Here is a 17,699-nt window from a genome sequence, read left to right on the forward strand (position 1 = left end):
ATAAATTGCAAGCTGGAAGTGTTCTGGCAACACTGCAACTGCTTTTCAGATAAGGCATTAAATAAAGGCTCCAGGCTGGCCACCCAGGCGAACGGAAAAGATCTCTCAGCGCTATTCAAAGAATAGCAGGGGTTCTCCCTAGATCCTGGCCAAAGTTCATATGGGGGAAAATTCAGACATGCAGAAGGGTTTGCAAAACCAATAAAGTTCAAATGGCAAACGTTTGTGTTAAAACCGAGAGCACAAGCATTTTATAATCCTCATGCTTCATGTAAAAAAATCTACATGAAGTCAATCATTAAGAAAAATTTTACAAGTCTGATTCTTCATGTTTCAAATCCCTTTATCCAGCTTCCTGCAATGCGGGATCCTCATATAAAACTTCCCTCTTTTTATTGTTAACTGAAATTCTCGAGTGGCATTAAGCTAGGAATCGCACACATAGTAAGTGCTTACATTTCTATTGCACCCTTCAAGGCTTTGGGATCTTGCAATGCACCTCGCAGTCAATAAAAGGCTTTTGAAGCATGGTCACTGTTGTAATGTTGGAAAACTAGCAGCCAATTTACACACAGCAACATCCCATAAACAACAATGAACAAATGACTAGGGTCTTCTGTTTAGGGGTAGTGCAAGTGATAAATGCTGGCCAGAACAACAGGAGAACTCCTCCACTCCCACAAATAATGCTGTCAAATCTTTTGTGTCTACCCAGGGCAGATGAGGCGTCAAGATTAATATAATTTGGAAGAGCCCCGTGAACTGTACAGTACTCCTTCGGTCCTACACCAATAGCAATTTGGATTGCCTGCTCCAGTCTGGGGAGTGGGACTTGAATCCATGACCTCTGACTCATACCAAAACACAGAACTACAGTCGTGTTTTTTCAACAACATTTTATTTTTATTTTTCTCTTTGTTGAAGAAAGTCCATTGCCAAAGGGAATTTCTAATGTATGTGCAGGTTTGACACAAGGCTTTGAGATTACTCCCATTCTATTTGCTGCCTTTATTATCACTGCAGCGAGAGAATCTGCTGTCTGTGATTACATTGGAAAGCACATTTCCATAAGACCATACTAAGAGATTAAACTTGCTTCCAAAAGCCTTTGCATTTATGTTCAGTTGGCCACCCTGTCACAGCATTTTGTAATTCGCCAACCCCTCCTTGCCCATCTCAAACCAACACAGAATATAGTTTTAATCCTTATGTTACTTTCAATGCGCCATTTCTAAATTCAATCCTGATGTTAAGAACACCAATATTCACTCATGTAGAACTCCCGGCAAAGTCTATTGCTTGAATACATTTCCTGATTTAAACCTTATTCATGCCATTCAATTCTAGGAAAGGCAAGTCTTGCTGTTAGTTTTATTTTGAGTCAAACCTTCAGACACAGTATTTCTGATATAGCTCTTCAGAATGAATCAATGATGCTTCTCATACATCTTCCAGCAAAATGATTTTCAGTTAAGGTCTAGTACAGCAAGGTTAGAGAATAGTAAAGAATGACACAATGGGTCTTCACTTAGTGTTCTCATATTGATCTCAATTTAAAGAAACTTCCTTGATTGCCAATAAACAAAAAAATGAAGTGGAGGTGATTAAATGGAAATCCTAAGCTTTTCCCACAGCCACTGAGTAAACTACGTGTATCTGTGAAGGTGCTTCTGCCTCTCAGTAATAATTCAAGATTGCTTAAGTCAGAAGCAATCTTACTTAATTTGACTTTGCTGATGTACCATTTTCCTGCAACACAGCAAGCAAAACACACTGCCTTTAGAGACTGTAAGAGCAAGTAGAGTAAATATGCTTCCACAGCTGAAGTGCCAGATTTGACATACTAACTCAAGTGATATTCAGACTTCATTACTGGAAACTGTTAAATTGTAGTATGCTTGAAATCATTAACTTCAGTTAATACATGGAGGTTAGTATGGAATGTACAACAGTTAGCCCGATTTATTAAATACTATTCCTTATAATCAAAAGAGCGCCACGCTGTGCAATGTGTCAAATACAGCCATACTGACCAAATAAGGAAAGACTGACTGTAACGTTTATGAGTTTATTGTGCGAGTAGAATACTCACAAAACATGCTCATTTATTTCAATTTGATTCACCAAATGACAAGTTACAATCACTTTCACTTTAATTGGCCAGTACGGCATGTAGCACAGATAATGTACAGTTGAAGGATAATCAAAGAATACACGATATGACATTATTTGCTGCTGGAGTCAATGGATTTGTATAATGTATTGTAGATGCAGGAAATTATTATTTACCCACATAAAGCACATCAAAGTTTGATAATCACGGGAGATAAAATAGCAGACGCCATGAATCAAACTGACATTTTCTCTTGCATCTACATAGATTAATGTAGCATGTCAGAGAATTAGCAAATTCACTAGTGTCTCCAGATTTAACGATGTCTATCTTTGACAGACTATGTCGCCAATAGACACATTGCCCTTTCACGATGAAGTGGTACAGAAATTTCTTGTTGCCTACCTGCCTTGTTTTAATAGCTAATGTCAATGAAGCAGTTGTACTATCTTGTCAAATCATGGAAACCGGTTCTTGAGCTAAATACCATATTTTGTTTATGGCAGACAGGCATCGTTAGGTTTTGTGGGCACACGTTTTAATTTGAGAAATTTAGGAAGGTGTCAATATTTTGGCGTTTGCTAACAAGAACATAATGAAATTGCAATTTAATTTTCTTTGACATCAGTTGTTTCACTATTTTTATCTCCCTTACAGTCTCAGAGTCAATCCTATAATCTGTTCAAGCCACACTGAAGCTAGGCGCGTCGATCTGTTTCTTCCCCCCCCCCCCGCAACCCCACTTTCAACGCAGGATGCCTTAACATTTGGTGGCAAAGACAAGAACTGATACAATCCACTGAAGTGGATGGGATTGGAATGACAAGTAGCCCTTGCAAGTTGGAGAGCAAACATGTGCTTTAGTAATCCAATTTATACTTGGAGTTTTACAAAAACAAAAGTAAATATTGATCATCAGAGGATTTGATTGTTGCTGTGAAGATCGAGCAATATTTCCATTTTCATTCAATTTTATCTTGCCTATTTTCTACACCCTAATCCATTTTTCCAGGTAGTCGGATGAGCAAGCTATGCATGTCTCACATACTTAAAGGCGCTTCAGTTTTAAAGGTTAATCAAAAGCAGTGCATGTTACAAGACACTTGCAAGTGTCAAAGTGCTTCTTACCCTCAAGCTGAGATACTGGCTGTCCAATTAATAGCTGTACGAACTCATTTTGTGTCATGCCGATTTTGCATTTGAGCTCAGGCACAGCGGAATGAGTTTCTCGACCATTATGTTAGCAGGCATAACACTATCATTTATTTAACAACCTAGCCATGGGAATTTTCTCTCTACTCCACTCACCTGCGAAGCAACAGCTTGGGGTGATTCTTGCTCTCGAGGTTTTTCTCAATAAGATCAGACAGCAGCCGCTTTAGAACGTCGGTGGCGTATTCGAGCTTGCCTTGCAGGGCGGTCATGATCAGGGATGCCACATTCCCGCGATCCCGCATCGAAAAGCTCCGCTGCAATTCCAGTGTTCGAATGAAAGTCAACAAGAAAACCTTGTTGTTAATGAGCTGCCCAAAGAGTTTCAGTGCTTTCTCCACGTTCTGCTGTCCATTGCCTGGCACCTAGGACATAATGGTTACAGTGGGACAATGAGTGCCAATGACAGTTCATTGTTACACCTACTCACCTACCATCCGTTTCCAGAAACATTAACATTGTATTACATACATTGGACCAATTTCTGTTTTTATCCAAATCTTTTCGGTACAAATTTATTTTGTTCTGATCTGAGAAGCAATAGGGAAGATTTCATTTCCATCTATCACCAGGTGGGTACTGGAGATCCAGTCTACTTCAGGGGCCCTATCTCTGGGATATTGCTGAAATGCACAGCCAGATTGGGATGACTGCTGCCACCTTCAGGCCATCACAACATTGGGTCCAACCACAGCTAGTAGGAAGGTAGTACCATGGATAGGGTGGTCATTCATGTGGTGAGTAAATCTGTTCATCCTGCTCCACAGAAAGTAATAATCAACTGTTCAGTCATTTCTGTAAACTGTACAGTGGGGGCAGTGATTAGCACTGCTGCCTCACGATGCCAGGGACCAGGTTCAATCCCAACTTGGGTAGCTGTGTGGAGTTTGCATGTGTCTACGTGGGTTTCCTCCGGATGCTCTGGTTTTTGCCCACACTCCAAAGTTGAGAGAGTTAGGTGGATTGACTACGCTAAGTTGTATTGGAGGATTAGCCGAGTAAATACGTGAGGTTACAGGGAACAGGGTCGGGGTGAGATTGTTGTCGGTGTAAGGTCGATGGGCCGAAAAGCCTACTTCAGCACTGTAGGGATTCTACTGGCAAAGATTACGTCAACGTGAGTCCCCTGCCCGATAGAGATCTAGCGAAACACTCCAGTAAAGCTGGTGCCTGAGCAGAACCACAAGTGGTGCAACAAAGGTATTTAACTTCACTAACATCTTACTTTTGCTGGCAGGGATGGCTCATCATCAGCTGTAACATTTCTATAATTTGGCCATACCTCCAGCTCCCGTAGGACTGGATGATCCTCAATTCCAGGAAACAAAACTCGCATTGCGTATGTCCTGTAGTCAAGATATGGAATTCCAGCTCGATCCAAGTCACTGGTTAACTCATTAATGTCGGTCTGAAGTTCTGCAAAAGCTATAAGAAACAAAGCAATGGTTTATACTATTTCTTTATTGTTGCTTCAAGAAGTGTAGCTGTTGAAAAAGGTCAGGAACAGTCATGGAGAAGTTCCTGTTTGGAAAAAATTTAAATGAAGCAGATGGCCTAATGGTATTATCACTAGCCAATTAATCCAGAAACTTGGCTAATGTTCTGGGGACCCAAGTTCAAATCCTGCCACAGCAGATGATGGAATTTGAATTTAAAAAATATGGAATTAAGAATCTACTGATGACCATGGTACCATTGTTGATTGTTGGAAAAACACATCTGGTTCTCTAATGTCCTTTAGGGAAGGAAATGTGCTGTCCTTACCTGGTCTGGCCTATGTGAGGCTCCAGAGCCACAGGTTGACTCCCAATCGCCCTCTGAAATGGCCCAGCAAGTCACTCAGGTCAAGGGCAACTAGGAATGGGCCATAAATGCTGGCCAGCCAGCAATGCCCATGTCCCATGAATGAGTAAAAGAAAAAGTATCCACTTCACTTGAGAGAATACACATTTAGGGTGCAATCTTAGTGGCCACTCACACCCCGCTGCCCCTACAAGCAAGGATGAAGAATTTGTCTATCAGTCAAATCTCTGTTCACTGCAGTGGGACCAGAGACTCTCGTTGGTGTGAAAGGCTGGAAAATTCCAACCTAAGTGCCCGTAAGCTCCAATTACAATGTAGTTTTGCCTCTTGATAAATTGTTTGCAAGCTGCCCACCATTTCGCTCTGTGGGTTCAAGGTGTTATTCCAGCAGGAGGTGAGAGAACCTGTGGAATACACACTGTTGAGGAGCATGAATCTCAGTTGTCAGCAGCTGAAAGGACAGACTCAGTCTTTGCGATAGAAACCCACTATACAGCTACTAAAAGTTAAAAGGATACAGGAATCAAATTTAACAAGTAGATATACATGACAGCCTCTTAGTACTTTGGACTTGGACACAATCAAGGGACAATATCTTGGAATAATAAGCAATAGCATCTCAATACTCTAGTTCCAATTTAATGACACTCCACTGTCACTGTGGGGCCTTGTTTGCTGTGATTGCCTGCCCAGTATGATGCAGGAAGGAAAGAAGCCAAATCTTTGGATATTCCTCTGATGATCAGCAGAGCCTCATTATAGCTGCAAACATTATTCAGATAAATCTAACATCAGACTTGGTGCGCTTTTTTCTCATCACTCACTAGCGTATCATACTGCTTGATGAGATAAAGCTGGCATCTTCCTAGTTGGAGAGATGGATTTCTTTGTGGCTCATTTACATTTTTTAAAATTCATTCATGGGACATGGGCATGGTTGGCTAGCCAGTATTTATTGTCCATTCCTAATTGCTCATGGCTAGGCTACTTCAGAGTCACACATAGGCCAGACCAGGTAAGAACGGCAGATTTCCTTTCCTAAAGGACATTAGTAAACCAGATGGAGTTTTTCCAAAAATCAGTAATGGTCTCATGGTAATTAGTGTTATGATGTGACCAATGGTAACATGCTCTGAACTGACCCAAAAGACCATGTAACCAATGGCAAAATGACGTGATGGTCAGTTGACCCAGTATAAATAAAAAGCAGATGGGAATTGTGGGGAGTTTTATGGCCCAGAGTGTGGCCCCATGAGTTGGACTAATAAAGCTTCTTTATTAAATTTATTTTTGATTTGCGTTCTGAAGTTAATTATTTTATTGCTTGCAACTGAAGTATTCCTAACGCCAGAAGAACAATCAGTAGATTTTTAATTCCAAATATTTTAAATTGAATTCAAATTCTAGCACGTCCAGTGGTGGCATTCGACCTCGGGTCCCCAAACATTAACTAGTCCAGTGATCATATCACTGGGCCATCGCCTTCCATTCATTGATGCATTGACTCTCATCTGTGTTCTCATCTAATGCTTTTTGCATTGCACACAAAGTTTTGATTTTCAACTCCACTCAGCATTAACCTCCCTAAGAAAATTAGGGACGGCCAAGAAATGCAGACCCTGTCGGTGAAACCGAGATTGAATTAGATTGAAAGGAGATTCTGTATGCCAACGTGTGCTACCCAGAAAATGCTGATGTTTCTGAGAACAACTGAGGCTAAAGTGTTGTGACTGATCAGCAGAAACACTCAAATCCCAACTGCAAATTGAGGCTGGACTATTGTGTGCAGTAACCTGCATGTCACATTTTCACACACTGAACAATCAGGAGTGTACCAAAGTTGCTGATTCCCTTAACATAAGGACATTAGTGTTTATCTGTAATTTTTATATAGGGCCTGGTCTTTTACTATAACCCATTTTCAGCAAGTAAATTCCCTTTGAAGCAAATTACTTTTACAGTGCCAGGTATTACACAAATAATGCATCATTCACAGTCCCACAGCAAAGCAATTTTGCGTTCTCATATTGGAATCTGACTCAAACAGCTGCGACACGGTTACACAGTTGTCCACGAAGAACAATCAAAGTTAAACTACTAGCCTCTTAATGCTTGGTATAAGGCACGTGCAACTTCAGCTAACCCCTCTGAGACTACTTGAAATTTACGGTGCGTCGCTGATGTTGAACTCTGTCCCCCTTCAGGGATGCAACCCTACTTAGAATATCTTCAAAACTTTCCATAAATATCAACATCTTGCAACTCTACTACTGAATATCTGACCCTCTGAAAGTCTATACAAAAAAACACTTTTAGTAGGAAGATTTTCACACTACTGGATGCTTGAAAACACTTGTTGAGCCAGCACAGATAGGAGAACTGGTGATAAATTATTGTAGCTCCACCTCCTAACACTCCCCTTGACTGTCACTCCCTGCAAGAATATGGCAAAAATTTAAGCTTAGAACCGGCAATCTAAACACAGCTTCCCTCCTTCAATCCCTTGGAATCTGTCTGACAAATCGCAGGTACGTACAAGTGTCAGTTCATGTAAGGAATTCAACGTCAAGTTCTCCAAAAGGGAATCCTAAACTCCACCCACGCTAGGTATTAGTCCAAACCAATTTAGTAAAATATCACTCACTTCAATAAAAACCCTCAGCCTGGTCCTTACCTTCTTTGCATTCCAAAGCGACACGGGATTCGAGGTTGTCCATCTGCATCTGCAGTCGTTTCAGGGTCAGGTCATTCTCCCTCGATTTCCGTTTGTAGGCAATCAGGACAATGATTACTATGACAAGCAAAAGACCACCACCTGCTGCGATACTGATGATAGCTGGGAGGGTGAGCAGGCTGTCAGATATGACGTGGACCATACCAGGGGAGAACTGCAGGCCACCCACCTGGACCTGTTTAAACAAGACAAAACGCACAACACCTAACAAGTGAAAGATAATTGTTAACTGAAGTTAATGGAAAGGAAAATTCGGCCGAGTGTAGAAACGGATAGTGAATTCAATAACCCCTTCATGGAAATCCACCCAAACACAGAAATTTTTTGTTATTATTTTGTTTTATGGTGAGCGATTTCTGTGATGGGCTAAGGAACACTCTCCCACTTTGCCATTCATTGACAGCACCAAACAGCTCCTGTACCAATACTGGCCAGGGGAAAGTACAACTCCCACTACTCTGTTCCAACAATAGATGCACTGTTTGTGTGGAGTTTGCAGGTTCTCCCCGTGTCTGTGTGGGTTCCCTCTGGGTGCTCCTGTTTCGTCCCAAGCTCCAGAGATGTGCAGGTTAGGTTGACCGGCAATGCTAAATTGCCCCTTAGTGTCAGGGGATTAGCAGGGTAAAATATGTGGGGTAACATGGATAAAGCCTGGTTGGGTTTGTTGTTGGTACAGGCTTGATGGACCGAATGGCCTCCTTCTGTGCTGTGGGGATTCTATGATGCTACGCTATTAGCTTTAGCCTCAGAAAACTAGAAATGCGAAGGGTACAAATTATTTTTCCCCTTTTCCTAACCACCAAATCAAGTTTTTTTTAAAAGAATTGGGAACACAGCAATTAAGAGAAAGGGAGCATGGTGGCACAGTGGTTAGCATTGCTGCGTCACAGTGCCAAGGACTAAGATTCAACTTCCAGCTTGGATCACTGTCTGCGTGGAGGTTGCACATTCTCCCTGTGTCTACGTGGGTTTCCTCTGGGTGCTCCAGTTTCCTCCCACAGTCTGAAAGACGTGCTGGTTAGGTGCATTGACCCAAACAGGCGACAGAGTGTGGTGACGAGGGGAATTTTACAGTAACTTCATTGCCGTGTTAATGTAAGCTTTACTTCTGATAAGTAAAGTTTATTTTACTTTATAAGATCTTCATAACCTGAGAGGGGAGACTTGTTGAGTTAATTCTACTTTTGGAGAAAATTAGTCTTCCCAATATTTTCAAACTTGGACTTTCCCCTTCAAATGACAGAAATTACTCCTGCAACTTGTTAAGATGGGTTAAAACTAATGTGCCAGTCACATCTGAGTTTTTCAACTGGCCCAAGAATCTGATCAAGCTGGAAATCCACAGGGTTTTTGCAGTGTACAGAGTGTGACAGTGAGAGTCCACACATCTCCACTGCAGATGTGTGGAGTCTGCACATTCTCCCCATGTCTGCGTGGGCTTCCTCTGGGTGCTCTGGCTTCCTCCCACAGTCCAGTGATGTGTGAGTTAGATTGGCTATGATAACTTGGCCCTTAGTATCAGGGGGATTACAGCAATAGGGCCTTGATGGCCTCCTTCTGCACTGTAGGGTTTCTATAAGTCTATGATTTCTGAGCTAGAAAGTTTCTTTTTGCTCCACTGCCTTCACTTCCTTATTGAAGGGGCACTGGTTATGATTTTCGGCATGTGTGTAGATAGGGTACAGAATGAGACTGGATACAGAGAAAAAAACCATTTACCATACACGAGCTCAAATAACTCACCAGGACTCTGAGCTGTCCACTTAAATTTGGAGGCTCACAGAGTAACTGCGTCTCGGAAACAGTGACGGCACACGGTGTGTCACCAATCAATACCGTATAGTTCAGCTTCGCACCACCAGCAGCAGGAGGCAACAAGTTCCGGCCCTGTCAATAGAATGCCAAACATTTATTTCGTCTGTCTTCAGCATAAAAAAGAGACATACAGTAAAGTCTAATTTAAATCAGAATACAGACAACCAGGGCTAGTGGATTACTAACAATGCAAATAGTCTTTAGTTATACTCTCAAACACAGCCACCAAGATCTAAGATCACTAAACAGACACTCGGATAATCATGATCTGATGGGACATAGATTAAAAAATGGGAAATTGTATTTAACGAACCTGTTTGAGGGGTGTTGGGAGGGGGCTGGGTAAGATGTTTTTCCGGAGAGTCAGTGCAAACTTGATGGGCCAAATGGCCTCTTTCTGCACTATCGGGGTTCAATGGATAGACAGGGTAGATGCAGGTGAGATGTCTAGAACTTGGAGAGACAATTTCAAAATAAGGAGGAAGCCACTTAGGACCAAGATGAGAAGAATTTGTTTTATGCAGAGGATTGTGAATATTTGGAATTCCCTACCCCAGAGGGGAATGAAAGCTCAGGCATCCAGTATATTTAAAATAGAGATTGACAGATTTCCAAATACCAATGAGATAAAGGGATATGATAAGTGTGGGGGCGAAAGGAATTGAAGTGGATGATCAGCCATGATTATTTTGAATGGCAGAGCAGGCTCGATGGGCTGAATGGTCCTTCTCTAATGTTTAACATGTTAATAACTTTGAAAAACATTTAAGCCCAATTCTATTCATAATAAAACTTGCTTCACTTCTGTAGACTGTGCTAATGAAACACCATTAACCTCTTGAATACTGAACTAGAATTATTGTCATCAAGTCATAAAATATAACCAGATAGGGGGAAAAACTCTCACTTAAAGATAAATTGATTCTTTCGGAAGAAAGATTTTATTTCCCATGAAACTAATTACTAAAATTCAATAGTTTGTCAGTTCACAAGACAATGTTCACATAGGGATGTGGCACAGTAACTGGATGGCACAGCGGTTAGCACTACTGCCTGACAGTGCCACGGACCCGGCTTCGATTCCAGCCTCGGGTCACAGTCTTACGGAGTGTGCACATTCTCCTGGTGTCTGCATGGGTTTCCTCCAGGTGTTCAGGTTTCCTCCCACAGTCTGAAAGACGTGCTGGTTAGGTGGATTGACCATGCTAAATTGCCCCTTAGCGTCAGGAGGGCCAGAAAGGTAAATACGTGGTGTTATGGGAATAGGGTTTGGATGGGGTTGTCGTCGGTGCAGGCTTGATGGGCCAAATAGCTGCCTTCTGCACTGTAGGAATCCAATGATTCTGTAATTATGCTTGTACTTAACTCAATATTACATTTTAATCAACATTACATTTCTCTGCCTTGTAATCCATGGACGGATTTCAGTTAATTGCTGTCATCTCTTTGGCTTAAATCATAAGTGGACCAATGATCAACCTTTAATTAATGCCGATGTTACAACTCAGTTATCAGAGAAAAAGGATATTTGAATGCGTCTCTATCAAAAGGTTAGAAATATGATTTGAAAGAGTTTGCTGCTTTAGCCTGCAACCCTATTTGACCTAGTTCTCTGTGCTTCCTGTGAGCACTGGTCTGAGAATCTGCTGTTTCCCCAACCGTGAGCAGACTGCTTGCTGGGACACAGACAAGGATTACTTTTCACCTTCTCCCACAGCTGTTAAGATTACAGAATGAAATTATGTAAAATTTCATGAAAGTGCGAACTTCACCACAAACATTTCATGACAACTACTTTTCGATAATGATCATTTCTGTAATATTGAAGAAAAATGCATTTCATTATACTCAGATGATAGTCAAACACCATGTGGTGAAATCACAGAAAGGTTACACCATAAAACATTATGTTGTCACATTGCTATGCATCTTGTCAGTTCAGAACAAGACAACACCTTAAAAATCCAATCACTTCAATTTTAAGCTCTACAAAGCCTGAAATGCGTGCAATGATTTGAATAAAATCATAAATAAAATGTCTCTCCAGTTAGTTAAGTGGGTGCATGCAATAGGTGGGCAGTATGGGGCTTCAAAACACAGAACCTATTGGCCTCCCGGCTCCAGAGACCCAGGTTCAATTTTCGGCTTGGGTCACTGCCTGTGCGGAATCTGCATGCTCTTGCCCTATCTGCGTGGGTTTCCTCCTTGTGCTCCGGATTCCTCCCACAGTCCAAAAGACGTGCTGGTTAGATGCATTGGCTATACTAAATTTTCCCTCAGTGTACCTGAGCAGGTGCCAGAGAGTGGCGACTAGAGGGTTCTCACAGTAGCTTTCTTGCACTGTTATAAACTTCAAATGTAATTTCCAAAGATGTGCGGGTTAGGTTGATTGGCTATGCTAAGAAATTGCTCCTTAGTGTCCAGGGATGCGTAGGTTAGTGTGATTAGTGGGTATAATATGTAGGGATATGGGCCTGGGTGGGATTGTGTTCGGTGCAGACTCGATGGGCCTCTTTCTGCACTGTAGGTTCTACGATCTATGTAAAGGTTCGGGTTTGAGTCTTTGCTGTACCAAGGAAGTTTATCTCATTTTGGAAATTAAGAATGCAAAAGTATGAGGATGCAACAATAAAATGACTTAAAAATAATCACAGACTTGACTTTCCTCCATTGTCAAAGCCAGTCTCAGAGAATCTGGGGAGGGGGTGCAATGACTTGGACAGGAGGGTGGGTAGGGTCATTATTTTTCACTATTAAGTTTGGTTGGCATAGCTAGTAATTTTTCCAATTTTTTTTCTCCTGACCTTTAACACTGCTTCATTGTTCAATAATTGCTGCTCGGCTATTAGCAAGGAACTGAGGAACCAAAATTCACCGTCAGTCTCATGAAACTGGACAAGGTTAAATAGCATAGATTATAAGGTTAGATTACTCATCGAGTTTCATTAGATTATTTTGCTGATTTAAGGGGAAATTTCAGGGAGCTGCGTCTTCTTGAAAGTTTAACATGTCGTTATTCACCTCCCACAGAAGATTAATTAAATTGGGTACTGTTACAAATATTTTATTTATGAATCCTGCAATATAAGGAGTTCTTTTCAAATGATTGATATTCATGCAAGAAACTCAGGCATCAATGGGCAGCATGATGGCACATTGGTTAGCACTGCTGCCTCACAGTGCCAGGGACCTGGGTTCAATTCCCGGTTTAGGTCACTGCCTGTGCAGAGTCTGCACATTATCCCCGTGGGCTCTCTGAATACTCTGGTTTCCTCCCACAGTCTGAAGGACGTGCATTGGCCATGCTAAACTCTCCCTCAGTGTACCTGAACAGCCACGTGAGTGGTGGCAACCACGGGCTTTTCACAGTAACTTCATTACAGTGTTAATGCAAGTCTACTTGTGACACCAATAAATAAACTTTAAACCACAATTCTGTGGCATGAAGTACGAGCATTGGGAGAAATTCCATTAATCACAATGCCCGAGATGCAGCTCAGAACAATGCCGAGAACACAAGAGTATACCAGAAAGTTCAACATAGTCCAAAGGCGTACTTTTCTTGTTCTACATTTGCACCTGTGCTTAAAGTAAAAGTTTATCTATAATGTTTATTTATTTATCAGTCACAAGTAAGGTTTACATTAACACTACAATGAAGTTACTGTGAAATTCCCAGATTCGCCACACTCCGTCGCCTGTTTGGCTCAATGCACCTAACCAGCACATCTTTCGGACTGTGGGAGGAAGCCAGAGCACCAGAGGAAACCCACACAGAAACGGAGAGAACGTGCAAACTCCACACAGACAGTGACCCAAGCCGGGAATCGAACCAGGTCCCTGGTGCTGAGAGGCAGCGGTGCTAGCCATTGTGCCACTGTGCTGCCCCTTAAGGATGACGGAATAAATTCAATGACTCCACGGGTCTGAAGGAAGGACCAGGACATTTTCTGACCTGCACTCATCATGACAGCGCCTGCATGTCTGGAGTGTGGATCACAGAATTTGCCCTTTGACATTCTGTAGCTTTGGTTTCCTCGTGTATTACGTATTGTGGCAACAATTCTTAGTGGTTACAATTTCGCCTCAGGGTTTGAGGCGATTATAAACCACTAATAAATTGCTTTTGTTTTAAGGTGCCATATGAATTCTGGGATGCTAAGCTGACACACATCTGATGATCTGCCACAATTCAAGCTGAGTTTTGTTTATTTACAAATATCTCAAGTCTTTAGCCAATTAACATGGCATGTATAAGCCAGCAAAAAATTAAAATTAAATTTAATTGCTCACACAACATTGTCTTTTATGCTACATGCTAATAAGTCATAAGAACATAAGAACATAACAAATAGGAGCAGGAGTAGGCCATCCAGCCCTTCGAGCCTGCCCCGCCATTCAATAAGATCATGGCTGATCTGTCGCTGCTCAGTTCCACTTTCCCGCCCTCTCCCCATAACCCTTAATCCCCTCTCCTATCAAAAACCCATCAACCCACGTCTTAAAAATATTTAGTGAGGCAGCCTCCACCACTTCAACAGGCAGAGAATTCCAGGGATTCACCACCCTTTGAACATAAGAACATAAGAACATAAGAAATAGGAGCAGGAGTAGGCCATCTGGCCCTTCGAGCCTGCCCCGCCATTCAATAAGATCATGGCTGATCTGTCGTGGCTGATCTGTCGTGGCTCAGTTCCACTTTCCCGCCCTCTCCCCATAACCCTTAATCCCCTCTCTTATCAAAAACCCATCAACCCGCTTCTTAAAAATATTTAGCGAGGCAGCCTCCACCACTTCAACGGGCAGAGAATTCCAGAGATTCACCACCCTTTGAGTGAAGAAGTTCCTCCTCAACTCCGTTCTGAACCGCCCCCCCTTTATCTTGAGGCTGTGCCCCCTAGTCCTATTGTCTTTTTTGAGCGGGAAGAGTCTTTCCACCTCTATCCTATCCATCCCATTCATCATCTTATACGTCTCAATGAGATCTCCTCTCATTCTTCTAAACTCTAACGAGTACAAGCCCAGTTTATTCAGTCTCTCCTCATAGCTCAACCCCCTCAACTCCGGTATCAGCCTAGTAAACCTCCTCTGCACTCCCTCCAAGGCCAAAATATCTTTGCGCAGGTGCGGCGCCCAAAAATGCACACAGTACTCCAGTTGCGGCCTCACCAATGCCCTATACAGCTGCAGCAAGACCTCCCTACTTTTATATTCAATCCCCTTCGCTATGAAGGCCAGCATCCCATTCGCCTTCCTGACCACCTGCTGCACCTGCAAGCTGGGTTTTTGCGACTCATGCACAAGGACCCCGAGATCCCTCTGCACCGTCGCCTGCTGCAGTTTTTCGCCCCGTAAGTAATAGTCCTTCCTACTATTCTTCCTACCAAAGTGGACCACCTCACACTTGCCAACATTAAACTCCATTTGCCATTTCTTGGCCCATTCGCCCAGCCTATCTAGATCCTTCTGCAGACTCTCCACACCCTCCGCACAATTTGCCGTTCCACCAATCTTGGTGTCATCAGCAAATTTCGACACTCTACACTCGGTTCCCTCCTCCAGATCACCTATATAAATGGTAAAAAGCTGAGGCCCCAGCACCGACCCCTGGGGCACTCCACTAGTCACCATCTGCCAATCCGAATAGCACCCGTTGACCCCCACTCTCTGCCTCCTATTTGACAACCAATCTTCTATCCACGCTAACACCCTACCCCCAACTCCATGTCCCTCGACCTTCTGCAATAACCTCTTGTGAGGCACTTTGTCAAACGCTTTCTGAAAATCTAGAAAGACCACATCCACCGGCTCTCCTCTATCCACCGCCCTAGACACATCCTCATAGAACTCCAGTAAATTTGTCAGACACGACTTCCCTTTAATGAAACCGTGCTGCGTCTGCTCTATCAAGCAATTCCCTTCAAGATGCCTCGCAATTTCCTCCTTAATGACAGATTCTAACATTTTACCTACCACAGATGTTAAACTAACCGGCCTATAATTCCCCGCCTTTTGCCTGGCACCCTTCTTAAACAACGGCGTAACATTAGCCGTTTTCCAATCATCCGGCACTTCCCCGGAATCCAGCGACGTTTGGAAAATAACCACCAAGGCATCCACTATCACCTCCGCCATTTCTTTCAGAACCCTCGGATGCATTCCATCCGGTCCTGGGGACTTGTCCACAATCAGCCCCTCCAGTCTGTCGAGCACCGCCTTTCTAGTAACAGTAATGTCATTAAGACCCTCCAGTCCTACCACCTTTCTATCGCTAACACCCGGCAAATTATTTACGTCCTCCTCCGTGAAGACAGAAACAAAAAAGTTATTCAATACCTTAGCCATATCCCCATCCCCTACCACTAGGTCCCCTTTCTCATCCTCTAAAGGACCAACATTCACCCTAGCCAGCCTTTTCCTTTTTATATATTTATAAAAACTCTTGCTATCCTTTTTTATATTAAGCGCTAGCCCAGCTTCATAGTTTCTCCTACCCTTCCTTATCAACTTCTTTGTCAATCTTTGTTGACATTTAAACCTCTCCCAATCCTCTTCTCGCCCACTACTCTTAGCTACTCTAAATTCCTCCGCTTTTAGTTTAACACTTTCCTTCACCTCCTTTGTTATCCACGGCTTATTACCTCTCCTCCTACTATCCTTTTTGACCATCGGAATAAATTTCCGTTGAGCACCAAGAAAGATCTCCTTAAAGATCCTCCACTGCTCCTTAACAGACCCTCCCTCCAACGCGCTCTCCCAGTCCACATTCGCCAATTCTTCTCTCATCCTACCGTATTTCCCTCTATTCAAACAAAGGACGCGTGTCCGGGAACCCACTTTCTCCTCCTCCATCTGCACCAGAAACTCCACCATACAATGATCACTCTCCCCAAGAGGATCCTTCACCACAAGGTCCCTAATTCTACCCGCCTCATTACATAGCACCAGATCCAAGATAGCTCGCTCCCTCATCGGCTCCAACACACACTGTTCGAGGAAACTATCCCGGCAGCATTCCAAGAACTCTTCCTCGAGCCCCCCACGTCCAACATGGGTCGACCAATCAATATGCAGATTGAAATCCCCCATAACTACGGCCGTCCCATTCTTGCACGCCGCACTTATTTGCGCGTTAACAGCCCGCCCCATCTCCAGATCATTATTCGGGGGCCTATAGACGACACCCACCAGCGTCTTCCTCCCTTTGCTGTTCCTAATCTCCACCCACAACGATTCCACCCTCTGCTCCTTGGCTCCAATATCATCCCTTGCTACCACCGTGATGCTATCCTTAATCAGCAGAGCTACGCCCCCCCCTTTTCCCTCCTGCCTATCCTTCCTAAACACTTGATAGCCCTGTACATTCAGCTCCCAGTTCCTGTCACCCTGCAGCCACGTCTCTGTAATGGCCACCAGATCGTATCCATTTGTGTCGATCTGCGCCACCAGCTCATCCACTTTATTCCGAATGCTTCGTGCATTCAGATAAAGTGCTTTCATCCCAGCCTTCACCTGGACCCTATTTGCCGCAACGCCACCAACTATACTCACGCCCCCTACTCCCTCTATTATTGGGACATCCTCGGCCTCTTCCCTTACATGTACACTCTCCTTAACTTTAGACCTCATAAGGTCACCTACCCTCGCACCCTCCCCCCCCCTAATTAGTTTAAAGCCCTGTCTACAGTCCTCTTTACTCGATTCGCCAGCACTCTGGTCCCAGCATGGTTCAGACCAACCCCATCCCTCCCGAACAGGTCCCACCTACCCCAATACTGGTGCCAATGCCCCATAAATTCAAACCCATTCCTCCCACACCAATCCCTGAGCCACCCATTCACTTCCTTAATCCTGTCAACCCTACCCTAAGCCATCAATAAGGTGTAAAATTAATCTCTTTGAATTCCGCTCAGGTGTAGATTATTTCAGAGAATGTCCAGCCAATGGATCATTGGTCAAAAGACAGCTTCAAGCATAATGCACAATACCACCATCTTGCCAAGATTATGAAATGATTAAAGG

At 43.2% G+C, this 17,699-nt stretch overlaps 1 protein-coding gene across 3 annotated transcripts in view; it reads right to left on the reverse strand.

Moving 5' to 3' along the window:
• Nucleotides 1-17,699, reverse strand: part of LOC145356986 (plexin-A2-like) — a 470,896-nt gene that overhangs the window by 56,244 nt on the left and 396,953 nt on the right. For all 3 annotated transcript variants that reach the window (XM_080210014.1, XM_080210012.1, XM_080210013.1), the window contains 4 exons: nucleotides 9,606-9,749; nucleotides 7,803-8,037; nucleotides 4,608-4,750; nucleotides 3,422-3,690 (listed from right to left, as the gene is read on the reverse strand). In XM_080210014.1, the coding sequence (XP_080066140.1) occupies nucleotides 3,422-3,690; nucleotides 4,608-4,750; nucleotides 7,803-8,037; nucleotides 9,606-9,749 (791 nt within the window). The remainder of the gene's footprint in view (nucleotides 1-3,421; nucleotides 3,691-4,607; nucleotides 4,751-7,802; nucleotides 8,038-9,605; nucleotides 9,750-17,699) is intronic.

This window comes from Carcharhinus amblyrhynchos, chromosome 22, assembly GCF_965287045.1.
Source record: "Carcharhinus amblyrhynchos chromosome 22, sCarAmb.v2.hapA, whole genome shotgun sequence".
In the NCBI taxonomy this organism is placed as follows: Eukaryota; Metazoa; Chordata; class Chondrichthyes; order Carcharhiniformes; family Carcharhinidae; genus Carcharhinus; species Carcharhinus amblyrhynchos.